The sequence below is a fragment of the Chelonia mydas genome, chromosome 19 (assembly GCF_015237465.2).
Source record: "Chelonia mydas isolate rCheMyd1 chromosome 19, rCheMyd1.pri.v2, whole genome shotgun sequence".
Classification (NCBI taxonomy): Eukaryota; Metazoa; Chordata; order Testudines; family Cheloniidae; genus Chelonia; species Chelonia mydas.
The window spans coordinates 17,703,189-17,722,564 of NC_051259.2; the positions used below are offsets into that span (position 1 = coordinate 17,703,189).

The following is a 19,376-nucleotide window of genomic DNA, read 5'->3' on the forward strand; positions in this document are numbered from 1 at the left end:
AGGCATAGAGGAGACAGCCTCCCCAGAGTAGCAGGAATGTGTCCACGATTGAGCCTTGGCTGCTTTTCTGGAAGGAGCAAAACACTGGGCGCTTCCTGTTGCTCCAAGCTGCGAACAGGTCGATCTGGGGAAACCCCCACCTCTGGAAAATGGTGTGAATGACATCTGGCCAGATGGACCACTCGTGGCTGTGGAAGGACCTGCTGAGGTGGTCCGCCAGTACATTCTGGACTCCTGGCAGAAATGATGCTTCCAGGTGAATGGAGTGGGCTATACAGAATTCTCAGGGTCTGAGGGCCTCCTGACAGAGGGGCGAGGACCGTGTTCCACCCTGCTTGTTGATATAAAACATTGCCACAATGTTGTCAGTCATGAGTGCCATATATTGGCCTTGCAGTTGAGATTGGCATGAGAGTCACGCAGCTCTGAGCTCCTTGATATTGGTATGGAGAGAGAGCTTGTGCTGTGACCAGTGCTCCTACATTAGGAGATCTCCCAGATGTACGCCCCAACCTAGAGCACCCATAACCAGAGACAAGGAGAATTGAGGGCTGCTGAAGGGGACTCCTTCACAGACTATCCGAGCATTGAGCCACCACTGGAGTGACTCTAGTGCCTTCTGTAGTACCGTGGCCACTAAATTCAGGGTGCCACACCCTGGGAGGGTATGTCGAGGCAAGCCAAGTCTGTAGAGGCCTGAGCCTCAGCTGGGCAGCCATTCCATGTACGTGCAGGCGGCCATGTGACCGAGGAGGCTGAGGCAATTCCTCGCTGTAGTAGTTGGGTACTCTCTCATGCATTGAATTATGCATGCCATGGCTTGGAATCAGGACTCCGGCAGACATGCTCTTGCCTGGATCGAGTCCAACACTGCCCCGATAAATTATATTCTGTGGGTCGGTGACAAGGTTGACTTGTTCACGTTGAGGAGGAGACCGAGTCTCTCAAACGTGGATGTGACCAGACTGACCTGCGACTCCACCTGCTCTCTGGTGTGCCCCAAGTAGCCAGCTGTCAAGGTAAAAGGTATACCTGCACCTGCCTCCTTCAGAGGAAGGCTGCTACCACCGACATGCACTTGGTGAACAGTCGTAGGGCTGTCGACAGGCCAGAGGGAAGGACCGTGAACTGATCATGTTACTGGTCAATCATGAACCTTAAGAAGCGTCTGTGAGCGGGGCGAATCACTATGTGAAAGTATCAGAGTAGCAGCCGTGTTAGTCTGTATTCGCAAAAAGAAAAGGAGTACTAGTGGCATCTTAGAGACTAACCAATTTATTTGCGCATAAGCTTCCTTGAGCTACAGCTCACTTCATTGGATGCATTGGATGCATCGGATGAAGTGAGCTGTAGCTCACGAAAGCTTATGCTCAAATAAATTGGTTAGCCTCTAAGGTGCCACTAGTACTCCTTTTCTTTTTATGTGAAAGTACACGTCTTTTATGTTGAGGGCGGCGAATCAGTCTCCCAGCTCCAGGGAAGGGATAATTATATTGAGGGAGACAATGCGGAACTTGAACTTTACCATGAACTTGTTGAGTACTCGCAGGTCTAGAATGGGTCTGAGACCCCCCCTTTGCCGTGGGGATTAGGAAATAGTGGGAACAGAATTCCTTGCCCATAGCTCTTCAAGAACCTCCTTCACCATTCCTATGGCGAGGAGCGCCTGCACCTCCTGGATGAGGAGTTGCTCATGAAAAGGGTCCTTGAAGCAGGATGGGGAAGGGGGGTGGGAAGGGAGAGTAGGAGCAGAATTGGCAAGAATATCCCACTTCCACTGTGCGAAGAACCCAGCGGTCTAATGTTATTTGGGACCACGCATGGTAGAAGTGGGATAGACGGTTAAAAAAACACGGGGAAGGATCCAGTGTTGAGACAGGTGCTCCGTCCTCGGGTGCACCTTCAAAACAACAGTTACGAGAAGGTGAGTAATTGCTTTTTGCAGTTCCAGTCTCAGGATATCTCAGTTTGGTGCCAAGAGGATCTGGGCAGGCTGATAAAACCAAAAGGAGTTTCTGACTCTGTCTAGCACCATTCTTCTTTGGTGGCACAAGATAAGTCCTTTACTAGCCTCCCACGCCCCCACCCCAAGAAGTATGAGAAGGAGACGAAAGATAGTGACAGATATAAGTGGCAAAACATCCTCCAAAACCTGTCTCTGGTGTCCCATCTGTAGTCACAGCTGTCAGCCTGAGGCGAGCGGATTGCTTGAAGTGCTCTGGACTGCTCACGGAAGGAGGAAGATCTCCCTCTTGAAGGTCCAGTTGAGAGACTAGAGAAGGTGAAAATTCTCCGTCCACTTTGAAGTCTGGTCATTTATCAGTTGCCCTTCAAATAGAAAAGCTGTTTAGACGCCCAGGTCGCCTCAATCTGTTCTAGCACTGAATGGGCAGAAATGGACGTGGCTGAAATCTTTCTTACCGTGCCAGGCAGAAATCTGGCCTCCACCGTCGCAAGTCTGATATTCCTGCTGCCTCCTCTGATGCCAAACTGAGCATTGGCTCATCTGCTGTGGACTTAGTCCCCTTTACCCCTCCTCCCAGGCATTGCATGGAGTGGCATTGCCCATGACTGGAGTGTGCTAGAGTTAACTTAGAAGAGTTACAACGTCCGGTGCCCTGAACCCATCTGCCTTCCCCACTTGCTTTGAAAGTTACAGTCCTTCTATAACTTGGAACAATAAAGTTGTTTCCTCAGCAGCTTCAGGGAAAGGGATTTCACTCCTGTTGTTTCCTCATCACAAAAGGAAGGCAAAAGCTCCACCCCATTATGGACCAGAGAGCACTCCGATTCATTCCCAGCTCAGCACAGTGATCTCAGTGACCTCAGCCCCCAGCATTCCTAATGCCATTGGATTGGTTTGCAGCTCTTAATCTTGTTTACTTGCATATCTTTAGCCAGCTCCCAGGAAGTGTCTTTCTGCCTGCCTGGGAGAAGATTGCTCTCGATATTACTCTTTCCTCTTCGAGTGCTGTCGCTGTGGGTGATCCATGTCAGGTGTCGGTGCATCCCACCGCCGTTGAGCCATGCTGGAACTGCAGAGCCAAGGGACAACTGAGACTACAGCTGTGGAAGTGGGCAGTAAAAACCTATTTATTACCCTCTTCCACAGCTGTAGTCTAAGCTGTCCCATGGCTCTGTAGTTCCAGCACGGCTGCAATGTGGGCTCACGTGCTGGGGATGGTAGCACAGTTTCCCACATCAGATCTGGTGGTTGTTGTGTGGGTTTTATTACTCGGTTATTTACCCTTTTCCTCTGCTCCCATCCCCGCGTCATGCTCCTGCATTGGGCTCGGTTTGGCTGTAGGCTCATGAAGCCGTTTTCTGCAGGCCAAGGGAAGAAACCCAGGTGCCCGGAGGAGCAGCTGCCCAGGCTTCGTGTCTCCCTCCTCTCAGGCCACAGCAGCGGAGTGGCAGCTCAAATGACTCAGAACTGTTGTAAGCGTCTCTTTGCTGGCCCTGGGAAAAGTTGCTCTTGTGGCCGGTCTGGGAAGCGTGTCCTGCGATGGCTGCATAGCACATTTGGTACAAAGGCAACACGCCTTGGTCTATTAACCGCTTTCTTCTCTTGCAGTTAGACTTAGCAAGTCCTTCACACAGAACTGGCCTGGAATGGTTCCGTAGGGCTCTGGGCTGGCGGGGCTGACTTTGTCGTGTAGCAGCTATGCCTTCGTTAGCAGAATCCATCCTGACCATTCACGACTCTTGCACAAAATATGCACAGAACCATTCACAGCAAAGGAGAGTACCCCAGGGCATTAGATGCGCTTGCTTAAGCTGTAAATCATCCCTACGAACATCATATAACCATCCAGAACATACAGCCCACCTTCTCCCCCCATCTCGTTCCCCAGCCTTCCCCCATCGCCTGGGGAAAAGGGGAACCTAGTAGGTGCCCCAGAGGTCAGTAAATCCTGCTTCGAGTCAAGCTAGAGAGAAAGTGAATTCCAATAGTGTGGGCCTGCAGCGAGAGCACCCTGCTGCCCGCTCCCTCCCACTGGCACCAGGGACGGGGCAGCGTGAGCGCGTCCGTTGTTCTCAGCTGCAGAGGCCTCACTCAAGCTCAGCCGTCATGTTACTAGCTGCAGTAACGTTACATCCCTGCTAAGGCCCCAGCCTCATGGCAGGGCCTCCCACGCCTCTATCTGCAAGACCCTCTGGGAAGCCTCATTTTAAATGAGGAGAACAACAGCCTGTTGGGCACGTTATTGAGCCCAGTTCTGCGTTCGCATAGAGCCCTCCTGGCAGGTTGAAAGGGACAGTGGCGGATGGTTAATGGCACCTCAGCCCTGGAGCCAGCCTGACAGCAGCAGTGACAATGGCGAGTGACATTAGAACTAACCCTGGTGGTTGATGAAGGGGACCTGGTGCTGTCTGGGGAAAGCCTGTGCCAGTGTCCATAAAAGGCCTGTGTCAACAGCTGGAAAACCCGAGCAAAGCCAGTCAGCTGGGCCCGTCCTTTGAGGGTGCCTACATCAAGAGAATGACCCAGAAGGGCTCAACCCAGTCCTGTGGCTCTGGGTCCCAAGGCAACACTTCCTTCCACTCAGAGAGCTGTTCTTAGAGCAAGAGCTTAACCCTTGGCTGCTGCGGCCAGCAGTAAGGATAAGTAAAGCAGGCAAGGCTTTGGAGCCTCGGGTCCCATATGGGCTCTGCAAGCCACCGCCGGCTCTGTCTTCCTTTCAAGCAATAGAACCAGTGTGTGTGTGAAGACCAGGGGGGTCAATTCACTTCCTGGCCCAATTCCCCGACCCAACAGGGGGCTGAGATGGTGCTCAGTTGGGGAGGGAGGGTTCACATTAGTGGATGATAGCAAAGGGAGGGGGAGAGCAGGAAAGAACAAAATGCCTGTAACTCAGATTGTCCCAGAGATCCTGTTCCCACTGGTGGAATTGTGAGCCGGAGAAGGAATTCCCCTTCTGCGTGGATTTGGGGAACACTTCCAAATCTTATTCAGAGCAGGCGACTTCCCACCCTTGTCTGCCACTGGCAGGCAAAGGAAGGTGCTTGTGGAAGCAGCAGGAGGATGTGAGAGTGCAGGATGGAACTGGTGCTGATGCTACAAAAGGAACGGGTAGGGCACACGCCTTGGTATGAACCATAAATGCAGCTAAATGGCGCTCAAGAGCAGCAGGACTGAAACTTGCTAGACAAACACCACGTTGCAGCACTTAATCAATGACCCCTTTCCGTCTGATTCCTCCGGCACACCATACAGGGAATGCTGCTGCTGCTGCTGCTTGTGTGTGCTGTATAGAATTGTAACTGTACTGCATACCCCTTATTGGTTCTGACTGCAGCTTGGTGCCTTACAGGTGAAACCTTTGTTCTGGGAGATGGCCTCCCAGGTCCCCTGGAACCTCGCTTGGACCCAATGGACTCTGCCTTGAACTCTGTCAATTCATCCAGCCCCAGCAGGAACTGCAGAGACTACCGCTTGCAGGGATACAGGCATCTGCACCAGCCCTCTAGCCTCACTCAGGGCAATGCTTCTGCCTTGCGTAGGCTTAGCTCAGGGGGTAAGTCATCCCGCCAAGGCTCTTTGGCAATATGGAGCTTTGCTAACTCCCGTTACATCTTTCTAATGCCAGCAAGTACCCGAGACTGGCCTCTACATTGTCAGTTAAATAGGCAGTTTGTTAAGACAAATGTTCTCGAGATGGATGGTACGTTGGGTGGAGTTGTGGGTGGACAGTCAGTGAACGGCGTGGGGGCTGACTAGGGATGTGGAGGTCAGTGGCTGAATGGGTAGAAATGATGAGCTGGGTGGCTGGCTAAGTGTGCAGCTGCTGATGAACACGTTGGGGTGTGTAAGCTGAAGCAGTTCAGGTGATGAGTCGATTGCTGAATGGGTGGGGATTTGAGGGGTGGTAGCTGAATGGACGGGAAGCAGCTCGAGTGAGGAGAACTGACTAGCAGAGTTATGAATGAGGACATGCAGGGTGGATGTGTGGGCAGATGGGATGCATATCAGGCAGCTGATGAATGGAAGAGGTGAACCTAGTTGAGTGGGTGCTTGCCGATCACTAGTGACACGTCAGTTCTATTGTGATAGCTATAAAATAACCGGTGTGTAGCACAGGTGCAGTGAAGCTGCTAAATGCAGTAAATCGGCACGTGTGCCAAACCCATCTGTTTGTAAGGAAATGACGTGTGCCTGTGTGCACGACCTCACCAAGGTAGCGAGAGTTAAAACCAGCAGCAACACAGCGCACTTAGGAGTTGGGTCCCCTTCTCCATGGCATTGTGCACAACTGACCCCGACGCCCGAGAGCTGAGATACTGCGGGTCTGTGTGGATGGCAGCTCCTCGTGAGACAGGCGAAGCACCTGAAGGGAGCAGAGCCACAGAGAGGCTGCAGCACCATGGAGAACTGGGTGCGGCATGTGCAAACACAAAGAGACTCTGTTGATGGCATGTTAAGGTTGCACAATTCAGCGTTCAGGAGACAGGAAATGAGAGCTGAACATTCAGCCTGCAGTCTGCCTGGGTGTGTATGTAACAATGCAGGCTTTACTTATAGGGACACGTGTTTTAATATTAAAAACAGTATTCTACAAGTTTAGCTGCATATGTGTCATTAAGATAAGCCGTGATTATATTTAACAGCTGTATCGTAATGCACATGCTCAAGAGGACAGAGCTACAGTATTGCGTTCACCCTTTACTTGGCATTTCCTGACCCTTGAGTGCTTACCCATGGGAGCTTTAGTTGCTTTAACATTTTTTGTATTTCTTTGATTATTTTTAACAAATGAAAAGATCCCAGTTCTCTAATGGGTGCCAGTTGGCAAAGGCCAGCTTGGCAAACCGTGGGCTTTGTAGGCATTGGAAGGTTCACTAGTGTCTGTAGGTGTGGCATTGCCAGACCTGGGCATGTAATTTCCCTTAGAAATGTGCGGTTCAAGGGATCCTTTACAATGCACAAACTCCTCCCCCCTGCCAGCCGTGCCGCTCCCTTCTTGTCCCTCAAAACTGGAACTTTTCTCTCCGTTTAATTGAAAACACTGTCAGTTTAAATGGCAAAAATAATGTCTGCACGTTCCAAATAAACCCCTCAATGTAGTGGGAGAAACAAGGAGACTGAAGAGCTGGAGCAGGGCATAGTAAGAGGCAACAATGAGGCAGGGTCCAATGGGGCATATTGGAAAATCTGCTTTACTTGCCCAGGGAACCACTTTCAAACGTTTGTTATTCTGTAAAACCAAACCAAAGTTTTCCGACCTAGCAAGTGCAGCCAGTGAGCAACAGGGCCAGACCAAGGATCAAGCCTCTTCTCTTTTTGCCACAGCTCTGTTCAGCTCTTTGGAGAAAAGCTATTCCCTTCACTCACCATAGCTCGGGAACAGCACAAGGGATCTCTTTACCTTCAGGAAGAGACCAAGGAGGAGCTGAGAGCTCCCTGAGAAGGCTGGTGGTGGTTAGCTTGCAGCAGCACCACTATGTAGGACAGAGGTCCCCAAACTATGCTGTGCGCTCCTCCCTCCCAGGGGGGGTGCAGAGAAACTTTCAGGGGGGCATGGCTGGGGTCGGGGGAGGAGTGCCACCCAGCTCTGCTCCTGTCCCCGGCTGCCAGTGTCCCAGCTACTGGTGTCTCAGCTGCCAGCCCCGACCGAGACTCTAGCCCTGGCCCCACCCCCAGCTGTGGCCCCAGTCTTGACCCCTTTACCCTTGTCTGTGTCCCCCCACTCCCAGAGCTGCAGCCCCAGCTCGGGGGCTGGAGGTGGCGTGGACGGGGCAAGGGAGGGCACAAGTTATAAAGTTTGGGGACCACTGTGGTAGGAGCTTCACAAACACCCAGAAAGATAGTCCCTGCCCCAGGACAAAGGAAGATGCTAGGTGCGGGAAGTGGGTGTAATGTAGGATTAGAGCGATCAGGCTAATGCTCTGCTTTTGTTTAACGAATGTGATACATTTTCCATCCTCCCTCCGTCATTCAGCCACCTTGCCACCCCCTCCCACCAGTTCCCAGCGGCCTCGACTTGATAAGAAACGAGCGGATAAGTAAGCAGAGGTAGAGTTTTGTGAGCCCCTGAAAGTAATCGCACGAAGCCTGAAGCTGATCCAGTGGAAAGGGAGGCAGTCTAGGCGTTCAGGATGGAGGTCAGAATGGGCAAGGAGGGTGCCCTCACCAGCTGGGCTGGATGAAGCGGGGAGAAGTCACGATGTCAGCAAAGAAGAAGTGCTCAGCAGTGTAACGAGCACAGAGCAGCCAAGTAGGATGGAGGTGGAGCCAGGCCAAGGGGAGGGTGTTCGAGTCCTTGGCGAGAACAGTTTCAGTAGAGGACAGAAGCCAGATTCCAGAATGGAGCTGTAGAAAGTGGCTGTGAACGATGCACTTAATGAGTTGGGAAGAGAAACAAAAGGAGGGAGAAGGGGTAGTAGCTGGAAACATAGCTGGGTACAAGGGACCCCTGCTGAGTGGGGACTGTTCTGGCCACGAGGGCACAGGGGAAGAATCAGGCAAGAGAGGCAGACGGCGATATGGTCACAGGCACCTGGAAGGGGTTGGAGGAGGGGAGCCTGCAGCTCTAGGGAGAACTGGAGGGTGCTGTGTTGAGTTTGCAAAAGACAAGGGAGAGCTCAGGCCCTGCCAGGGTGCGTTCTTAACATGGTGTCTGGCAACGTTTCAGAAAGGGTAAGAGAGAAACCAGGAGAGAGGGGTAAATCACAACCTAAACCTAAACTCCCATCCACATGCACGCCAGCGCCATGCTGCCCTCAGCCTTAATCCTACCCCGTCCGCACCAACACCATGCTGCCCTCAGTGTTAATCCCACCCCGTCTGTCCCAGCGCTGTGCTGTCCTCAGCGTTAATCCCACCCCGTCTGCCCCAGCGCCATGCTGCCCTCAGCCTTAATCCCAGCACCGTGCTGCCCTCAGCCGTAATCCCACCCCATCCGCTGCAGCGCCATGCTGCCCTCAGCCTTAATCCTACCCCGTCAGCACCAACACCATGCTGCCCTCAGTGTTAATCCCACCCCGTCTGTCCCAGCGCTGTGCTGTCCTCAGCGTTAATCCCACCCCCGTCTGCCCCAGCGCCATGCTGCCCTCAGCTTTAATCCCAGCACCGTGCTGCCCTCAGCCGTAATCCCACCCCATCCGCCGCAGCGCCGTGCTGCCCTCAGCCTTAATCCTACCCCGTCCGCACCAACACCATGCTGCCCTCAGCGTTAATCCCACCCCATCTGCCCCAGCGCCGTGCTGCCCTCAGCCTTAATCCTACCCCGTCCGCACCAACACCATGCTGCCCTCAGCGTTAATCCCACCCCATCTGCCCCAGCGCTGTGCTGTCCTCAACCTTAATCCCACCCCCGTCTGCCCCAGCACCGTGCTGCCCTCAGCCATAATCCCACCCCATCCGCCGCAGCGCCGTGCTGCCCTCAGCCTTAATCCCAGCGCCGTGCTGCCCTCAGCCTTAATCCCAGCACCGTGCTGCCCTCAGCCGTAATCCCACCCCATCCGCCCCAGCACCGTGATGTCCTCAGACTTAATCCCACCCTGTCCGCCGCAGCGCTGTGCTGTCCTCAGCCTTAATCCCACCCCCGTCTGCACCAGCACCATGCTGCCCTCAGCCCTAATCCCACCCCGTCCACGCCAGTGCCGTGCTGCCCTCAGCCTTAATCCCAGCACCATGCTGCCCTCAGCCGTAATCCCACCCCGTCTGCCCCAGCGCCGTGCTTTCCTCAGCCTTAATCCCACCCCATCCGTGCCAGCGCCGTGCTGCCCTCAGCCTTAATCCTACCCCGTCCGCACCAACACCATGCTGCCCTCAGTGTTAATCCCACCCCGTCTGCCCCAGCGCTGTGCTGCCCTCAACCTTAATCCCACCCCCGTCCACCCCAGCGCTGGGCTTCCTTCACCCTTAACTCCCACCCCTGTCTGTACCAGCACCCTGCTGGCCTCAGCCTTAATTCTCCACCTATCTGTGCAATCACCATGTTGCCCTCAGCCTTTACTCCCTGTTCACACCATTGCCATGCTGGCCTCAGCTTGAACTCCCAGCCCGTGGCCATTTCAGCTCTGTGCTGATATCCACCCTTGCACCCCAGCACTATCCACACCAGCACTGTGCTGGCATCGTCCGGAACGCTGATGCTGTAACTGTTTCTCTCTCATTGTCTCACCCTTCAGGCTCTGATAGATACCTAGGACCTAGAGACACCTCCCGGCTGAACAGCCGAGACCCCTCTTCCTGGACAGTGGAGGACGTGATGTATTTCGTACGAGAAGCTGATCCACAGCTGGGACCCCATGCCGATCTCTTTCGAAAACACGTAAATATATCTGTGTGTATATCCAGCTGGAGGGCCGAATCCTCCTCTGGTGTAAATTGGGGTGCTCCAGTGATGTTAACTCTCTCAGTCATAGAGATGGAGGCAGAAAAACCCAGTTAGATGCTCAAGTCCAGCTCTCTGGCCAATGCAGGGTCACCCCCAAGGTACATTTACTAGTGCTGTGTTCGGAGAGATCTAACCTAGCCTTGCCCCAGTGAGATCAGGCGTCACTTCCTCTGTGGCTGAAGGTAACTCAAGTGATGTGAACATCTATGTGTATCCCCAGAGAGATAGGGCAGAGCATCACCAAATACTCTTGTGCCGCACTCCAAGGCTGTGAACATGGGCAGGCGTTCCAGCTCTCAGCTGGGATCGGACTCAGGGTCTTCAACACCAAAAGAACTGTGACACTTACTATTTACTCTCTTTACTGAAATAATGGTCACTCCTGGAACCTTGAAATGCACCTCCCCTGCAGGGAAATGTCTCCCTCATGATGAATCCTATTGAATGGCAGTGAATTGCTGGTCAAAAGACCCTTCCACCACCACAGGACAGGTTGGATTGAAAGGTTCCAGGTCTGTATGTCCTCGTGTATCTCTGTTAAATGTAAAACCCTGCAGTAATTCACTGAGAAGGGTGTATGGTTAAAATTACAAGGGTGGAAACCCCAACTATGAGGTTCCAGCAGGCCCTTTGCTACTTTTTGCTGTCATTTCACATCCTAAATGGTAATGCAGGTGCAGCCAGAAAAACAAGATAGGACCGTGCTGCGTGCACCTGAACCTGGAAGATGCTGAGCACCTGGCCATGTTCCAGCAGAGCATTTAAGCACATGCTTAATTCCAAGCCTGTCTCTCATCCCACAGGAAGTCAGTGGCACGACTCACATGCTTATGTGCTCTCCTGGCATGGGACTGGAATGCCCAGCAGGCCTTACGTTCCCTGAGCACAGGTTGCAGCTGCAGGTTGAAAGTTGCACGTCCTGACTTCTGGTGACTTTTTTAAATTTTGTGATCTCGTCCATTTGAGGAGGCACATTGGCAGCTGCTGGTGCTCGGTGGGAGACACTTTTTATCAGTAGACAGTACAGATGGCTCTGAAATGGGAAGATGCTTCTTAAATTATATGAGAAGAGTGTCTGGTGCTTTACCAAGGGTTAATGCCGCAGGCGCTGGGTCTACAGTTCTGAGAAATGTTTTCATGACAAAAAAGTGACTATTTGCAGGATAGTGCAGATTGGACCGAAAGTTTCAGAGCCCTCAAATCACGGTAGCTGTTGGTTTGGTTCAGGTTGAGTGGTTTGTTCTTAGAGGCTTTTTCTGTGTGTGTTTCAGTGAGGCATCTAAACTCTCCCCCCTGCAAACTGTCCCACTGACAGCCTCTTGTCCCTTCAGAGCTTGTGGCCTAGCCAGGCACAGAGAACGGTGTGTGATGATGTCACAAGGTGGGGGCCAGTAATAAAGGGTTTTGTCCAGCTCAGGCTTCAAGCTTTAAGCACGTTTGACTTACATGCTGTGGGACTGGCTGACTATGTGGACCTAGCCACACTGCCTCCAGCTGGGGGAATCACAGGACGTGAAGTTTGCTTGGCCTTTCCAGAAACCTGCCCTCGCCAGCAGAGACCGGCTGTTGGGAGCATTGAATGTTTGTTCCCTTAGGCTACAGCCTGGAATTGATGGAGGGTACGTTGATGTTTGTGTCTGGCCACCCTGGGGTGAGTTTACAGTTGTATTACCTCACCCGTGCAGGCAGCCCCTCAGCAGTGCTTTGGGCCTTAGGTCTCGTGGAAGCAAGTAGTGCCTTTGTACACCAGGTGACTCCTGTCAGCGCCTCTTCCCACTGGGAAAGCTTTGCCTGCTACCCAGGAAGGGCTAGATCGGGGGTGAGGTGGGGCTTGTGCAGTCTGTGCCATTTGTTAGGGCATAGCAGATTCCTCTACTGGGGGCAGCCCCATTACCACACCCCTTCTCAGCATCCTGCTTCCTTTCCAGCGTGTGCCAAACAACACGAAACAAAGGAGAAATTGAGAACAACAATTGTGGGGTTAAGGCACTGGTCTGGGAGTCAGGAGGCCATGGTTCAATTCCTGGCTGTGCCACAGATCCGCTGTGTGACCTTAGGCAAGTCACCTGATCAGCCCATCCCTCTGCTCGCTGCTGAGTGGGGAGGAGAGCCTTTGGCTCCCGTGCATGGGGTGCAGTGAGGCTAAAGGGAGTGATGCTTGTGAAGTGTGTTGAAATGCTTGGGTGAAAGGTGCTACAAAAGTGCAGGTTAGTGCAGTTAATAACCATGGGAAGTAAAAAGAAAAGGAGGACTTGTGGCACCTTAGAGACTAACCAATTTATTTGAGCATGAGCTTTCGTGAGCTACAGCTCACTTCATCGGATGCATGCTGTGGAAAGTATAGAAGATCTTTTTATACACACAAAGCATGAAAAAATGGGTGTTTACCACTACAAAAGGTTTTCTCTCCCCCCACCCCACTCTCCTGCTAGTAATAGCTTATCTAAAGTGATCACTCTCCTTACAATGTGTATGGTAATCAAGGTGGGCCATTTCCAGCACAAATCCAGGGTTTAACAAGAACATCTGGGGGGGGGGGGGGGTAGGAAAAAACAAGGGGAAATAGGTTACCTTGCATAATGACTTAGCCACTCCCAGTCTCTATTCAAGCCTAAGTTAATTGTATCCAATTTGCAAATGAATTCCAATTCAACAGTCTCTCGCTGGAGTCTGGTTTTGAAGTTTTTCTGTTGTAATATAGCAACTTTCATGTCTGTAATCGCGTGACCAGAGAGATTGAAGTGTTCTCCGACTGGTTTAGGAATGTTATAATTCTTGAGATCTGATTTGTGTCCATTTATTCTTTTACGTAGAGACTGTCCAGTTTGACCAATGTACATGGCAGAGGGGCATTGCTGGCACATGATGGCATATATCACATTGGTGGATGTGCAGGTGAACGAGCCTCTGATAGTGTGGCTGATGTTATTAGGCCCTGTGATGGTGTCCCCTGAATAGATATGTGGGCACAGTTGGCAACAGGCTTTGTTGCAAGGATAGGTTCCTGGGTTAGTGGTTCTGTTGTGTGGTATGTGGTTGCTGGTGAGTATTCGCTTCAGGTTGGGAGGCTGTCTGTAAGCAAGGACTGGCCTGTCTCCCAAGATTTGTGAGAGTGTTGGGTCATCCTTCAGGATAGGTTGTAGGTCCTTAATAATGCGTTGGAGGGGTTTTAGTTGGGGACTGAAGGTGACGGCTAGTGGCGTTCTGTTATTTTCTTTGTTAGGCCTGTCCTGTAGTAGGTGACTTCTGGGAACTCTTCTGGCTCTATCAATCTGTTTCTTCACTTCCGCAGGTGGGTATTGTAGTTGTAAGAATGCTTGATAGAGATCTTGTAGGTGTTTGTCTCTGTCTGAGGGGTTGGAGCAAATGCGGTTGTATCGCAGAGCTTGGCTGTAGACAAAGGATCATGTGGTGTGGTCAGGGTGAAAGCTGGAGACATGTAGGTAGGAATAGCGGTCAGTAGGTTTCCGGTATAGGGTGGTGTTTATGTGACCATCGCTTATTAGCACCGTAGTGTCCAGGAAATGGATCTCTTGTGTGGACTGGACCAGGCTGAGGTTGATGGTGGGATGGAAATTGTTGAAATCATGGAGGAATTCCTCAAGGGCTTCTTTTCCATGGGTCCAGATGATGAAGATGTCATCAATATAGCGCAAGTAGAGTAGGGGCTTTAGGGGATGAGAGCTGAGGAAGCGTTGTTCTAAGTCAGCCATAAAAATGTTGGCATACTGTGGGGCCATGCGGGTACCCATAGCAGTGCCGCTGATTTGAAGGTATACATTGTCCCCAAATGTGAAATAGTTATGGGTAAGGACAAAGTCACAAAGTTCAGCCACCAGATTAGCCGTGACATTATCGGGGATAGTGTTCTTGACGGTTTGTAGTCCATCTTTGTGTGGAATGTTGGTGTAGAGGGCTTCTACATCCATAGTGGCCAGGATGGTGTTATCAGGAAGATCACCAATGGATTGTAGTTTCCTCAGGAAGTCAGTGGTGTCTCGAAGGTAGCTCGGAGTGCTGGTAGCGTAGGGCCTGAGGAGGGAATCTACATAGCCAGACAATCCTGCTGTCAGGGTGCCAATGCCTGAGATGATGGGGCGCCTAGGATTTCCAGGTTTATGGATCTTGGGTAGTAGATAGAATACCCCAGGTCGGGGTTCCAGGGGTGTGTCTGTGTGGATTTGATCTTGTGCTTTTTCAGGGAATTTCTTGAGCAAATGCTGTAGTTTCTTTTGGTAACTCTCAGTGGGATCAGAGAGTAATGGCTTGTAGAAAGTGGTTTTGGAGAGCTGCCGAGCAGCCTCTTGTTCATATTCCGACCTATTCATGATGACAACAGCACCTCCTTTGTCAGCCTTTTTGATTATGATGTCAGAGTTGTTTCTGAGGCTGCGGATGGCATTGTGTTCCGCATGGCTGAGGTTATGGGGCAAGTGATGCTGCTTTTCCACAATTTCAGCCCGTGCACGTCGGCGGAAGCACTCTATGTAGAAGTCCAGTCTGCTGTCTCGACCTTCAGGAGGAGTCCACCTAGAATCCTTCTTTTTGCAGTGTTGGTAGGGAGGTCTCTGTGGATTAGTATGTTGTTCAGAGGTATGTTGGAAATATTCCTTGAGTCGGAGACGTCAGAAATAGGATTCTAGGTCACTACAGAACTGTATCATGTTCGTGGGGGTGGAGTGGGTTTGTGGGGGGGGAGAGAAATCCTGGATTTGTGCTGGAAATGGCCCAACTTGATTATCATACACATTGTAAGGAGAGTGATCACTTTAGATAAGCTGTTACCAGCAAGAGAGTGGGGTGGGGGGAGAGAAAACCCTTTGTAGTGGTAAACACCCATTTTTTCATGCTTTGTGTGTATAAAAAGATCTTCTATACTTTCCACAGTATGCATCCGATGAAGTGAGCTGTAGCTCACAAAAGCTTATGCTCAAATAAATTGGTTAGTCGCTAAGGTGCCACAAGTACTCCTTTTCTTTTTGCGAATACAGACTAACACGGCTGCTACTCTGAAACCTGTCATGGGAAGTAAAGAACTCCAGCAACATTGCACCCTGGCTGACTCTGGCCTGTCTCTTGGCCAGAACCACCTCAGAAAAACCAGGATTTTAAATCCCGTCTCTGGACAGACTTCTCTCTGAGTGAGGGACAGAGGGGGAATCTGAAGATGAAAACATTATCAGACAAAGCCCATAAAGTAATTCATTCTACTCCTCAAAATATCACAAGCCCAAAGTGCTTGCGGGATGGAATTTGGTGTTGACACAGGCCAAGGTCTCTGTTCGGCTGTCTTGTGGGAGTCCTCAGAGTAGCTGTTTAATCAGTTTCACAATCACATTCACCTTTGTACTTTCAGAGTTCATTTGGGGGCATCTCCGGCTTCCCCAGCTAAGCCCACTGCACATTGCCAGCAGGCCAGTTCAGAGTCCTGGGGTTTAGCAGGCGCTGCCCAGACCTGAGGAGGCCCCAAGCATCCAACATGTTACTTCCCTTTCCCCCGGCAGTCACCCACCTGCACGTGGCCCCGCAGCAATGGCTGACATGAAAGGGGGGCTCCATCTGGCTGTGGCAGGAGGCACATTCTCTTTCCTGACTTCCTCCTACGTAGTCGTGGCTGCAGGAGCCTTGGTTCTCGCTGGTTTCACAGAGATGTGGGGCTGCTCTTTGCAGGGAGGAGCCTGGGTATTTTTAGAACAGCTGGAATCAACAGGCCGGGGGGAGTCAGTATCATGTGAGCAGCCAGCTCTTTAACCGACCTCCATGGGCCACAGACCACGGCTTAGAGCCGCTTAGTGCATGTCCGAACAGCCCTCAGTCACCCCCAGTCACCCCTTATGAATGGGCTGTGGCTCGGCAAACCATCCCTGTTGTCTAAACAGCCCCATCCATGGCATGCTTTGAGTGTCATTGATCAACCCCCTCCAAATGCTCCAGTTAAGCAGAGGCACAGCTCGGGTGGGAGAGAGCTGAGAGGGGGTGGGGGTGGACAGTGGAAGGTTTAGCAGCTGCGATTTCCTTATGGAGCCGAGGATGAGGTGGGGGAGACGGAGGGAGTCACTGCAAGGAATGTCCTGCTCTTTTGGACTCTGTCTTTCTCCTTTCTGAACTGCAGCCCCTCCCTGCCAGGCAGTGCCACTTGAGCCAGCCTCACAGTAGGAATTATCTGCCCGGCCGGGATGTTGGGTTGTTCTTGTTTGGCCAAGGGCGGGCAGATGGGAAGGATTCGTGATCGTTGGAGTGGCTGGCCTGGGTTGGTGGGAGCTGCGGGGCAGTGGCTAGGGAGGGAATGCCTTGGAAATGGCTGACACAGAGGCTTGTTAGGCTGGCATCAGTCAAGTGTTCCCATGGGGTTTACAAGAACTTAGTGAAGTGTAGGGAAGGAAAACCTGCCTAGCCCCGGTGCCAGCATCCCCCACAGTACTCCTGGGAGAGAGAGTTCCAGGGGTGCCCTGGCTAAGCCAAGCAGTGATTTCGGGCTAGTGATGGTGCCAGCCGGTGCCAGGATTTGTAGGGCAGAGCGAGCCTTGCTAACACTGACCTTCTCTTGCTCCCTGGTGCCAGGAGATTGACGGCAAAGCCTTGCTCCTCCTGCGGAGCGACATGATGATGAAGTACATGGGGCTGAAGCTGGGTCCGGCGCTGAAGCTCACCTACCACATCGACAAACTAAAGCAAGGCAAGTTCTGAGAGGACTCTTTGCGGGACAGCCCATGGGAATGCCGGGCTCCTGGCCACACCCAGTCGCGCCCCCCTGCAGACTGGTACGCATGCATACACCGCAGGCAGACACGGCCCTGAATTGCCTGCAGATCACTACATGGATCCACTGACCCCCTCCTTCCACTGTCAGGAGCACAGTGGGCACGTGAAAGGAGACAGACAATTTGTTGGCTCCCCTGGGGACCAAACAGAGCTCGACTCATGGATGTCCTGACGCAAACAGAAGAACCCTTCCTTTACTCCTCAGTTGACGCTCGTCTGCAGAGCCCAGGCCCTCTGCACCTGACACACTGTGTTTCGCAGAGCTCTTCAGAGCCCTGGGCTTCTGTGGTGCTGGATCCTTTCCCCTTTGGTCCCCTGCAGGAATGCGACTCTCTCATGTCTTTCCTCTGCCCCGGTTCCCTGGTCTCTCCTGGCTGTCTGGTCCGGCCTAGCTTTGTTTCCTCGCTCTGTGTCAGATGGACAGCTCTGCTGCAGATCCTACCATGCTGGCATGCCAGGCTGGGCAGGACAGGCTGTGAGAACCCAACTCCTGGAGTTGCAAATCCACTCTGACTAACACTATGGCAAGCTTAAAAGACTGTGCACCCTGCTCCCAGCCTTCCGTGAAGGGCTGTGTGCGGGGGACTGCAGCCCAGAGCATGGTCACACAAGCCTGCTAGTCCTATCTTGACAGAGCAGCCTTTCCTCCTTGGCTGGGTCCTCCTGCCCCGGGGGGCCCGTAGCTGGTGGACTTCCTCATGCTGGCGATGCCAAGGTGGCAATTCCTTTGTATTTATTTCTGACAAGGAGGGAAGCTCAGCTGAGGCAGACACCGCTGAGAGCCCAGAAAGGACTGACGCCTTCCCAGTTAGCGTGGGCTGTGGGCTCGGAGGGCTGGGCGCCCTGTTGAATTCTCCCTTTTTTAAGGTGTCATCTGTTTAGGAAACAACTATGAAATGTTTTGTATCTGTTATGAAATCGCAACCCTCAGAGCTCTTTACCCAGCAATGTAAAGGTTCGTCTGTCCGGATGGTACTGTAGAATGGCCTTACCTCTCCATTTCATTCTGCTACCCATCAGCAGGATCCAGGGGTGTGTGACCGGGGGCTGGCTGTGTGACAGCAGGATCACAACTTCTGGGAAGGCCCGTCCCTCTTTCTGCCCTTCCTGGGCCTGTCCCAGCTCCCGGCCAGCACAGCTTGTTTCAAGCTGTTTAATGTATTTATTTGTGATGGCACTTGAGCAGTGACCCACTGTCCCACATCTGAGTTGCTGCAGCGGTAGAGAAATGGGGTGGAGAAGAGCCTCGCCAGTGCCCCACACCTTCCGTGGGGAAGGAGCCTGCTCCCTAGGGAGCCAGTGGGACTTTTTTATGAACTCCAATGGGAGCAGGCTCTTCGTCGCAGCTGTTAGAGCCCTGCAATGGAAAACAAGGGCTGGGTAATGCCCGCACAGTCTCACTGCCTGGCATGTGACAAGCAGAGGGAAGAGCTGCCCTGCCCCTTGGTGTGCCCATGAGTCAGCTCGGAGGGCATGGTGGGGTTGAACCCTGGCCTGCTACCCACATGCTGAGAACATTGCCCAAAGGGACAGGATGTAGGGAAATCTCCATCACAAGCACTTCTTTCCTCTCCTGCCTTTCCCTCTTGCCGTCTGTCCTCCCCCAGCCAGGGGCTCCCTGGCTCAGAGTGCCACGGGAGCTCTTATGTGGCTCTGCTTTACCCCTAAGGGGAAATTGGAAAGAAAACCCACATGTAATAAAAGGCTATTTGTAAAACAAGGTCTCTGCTAAATCCTGGCGGCTGTCCCCAGTGCCCAGCACAGCACAACGAACGAGGCGAGGGGCTCGGCCCCCTCGCCGTCCCACGGCCAGCAGCGGCCCGGGAACCTCTGCCTTGGTTTTCACCTTTCCTTTGCTGCTGTCCAGCTGCAGACGGGCCTCTCGCAGGCAGGTCCCAGGGCAGTGGGGCCAGCGCTTTCCTCTGCACTTACTTTATGTTGAGTTGTTTATAAATAAAAGAATAACAAAGTTCCTCGGCTGGCTTTGTCCGGTGGTTAGAGAGGCCTTGAAGTGCCTGCTGTTGCAGCGAGGCCCATTCTGAAGGGCTGTCAGCCCCCCATGCAGCCTGGGGGCTTCTCACCCATGGCGAGCAGGGGTCTGCCCCTGCACTGTTGCTTCTCCACGAGGGAGGGCGCTCTCTGCCACTGGAAACTTGTTCTGCTGGAGGCTGCAGCCACGTACAGATTGGAATGAGCCATTGGCAGTCTCTGGCCCAGTCCTGCTCCTCCATGATTTGTACCTCCGGCTCCTGAGCATTTACACCTTTGAAA

The 19,376-nt window shown here is 52.6% G+C and overlaps 1 protein-coding gene across 18 annotated transcripts in view; it reads left to right on the top strand.

Moving 5' to 3' along the window:
• The window catches only part of SCMH1 (Scm polycomb group protein homolog 1), a 115,050-nt gene extending 95,975 nt beyond the window's left edge, over positions 1-19,075 (top strand). For 9 of the 18 annotated variants that reach the window (XM_043532410.1, XM_043532412.1, XM_043532421.1 and 6 more), the window contains 3 exons: positions 5,316-5,519; positions 10,135-10,289; positions 16,905-19,075. In XM_043532410.1, the coding sequence (XP_043388345.1) occupies positions 5,316-5,519; positions 10,135-10,289; positions 16,905-17,030 (485 nt within the window). In that variant the 3' untranslated portion in view covers positions 17,031-19,075. The remainder of the gene's footprint in view (positions 1-5,315; positions 5,520-10,134; positions 10,290-16,904) is intronic. The other 9 variants (XM_043532416.1, XM_043532420.1, XM_037881521.2 and 6 more) reach the window with 2 other exon arrangements.
• The last annotated feature ends 301 nt before the right edge of the window (positions 19,076-19,376 follow it).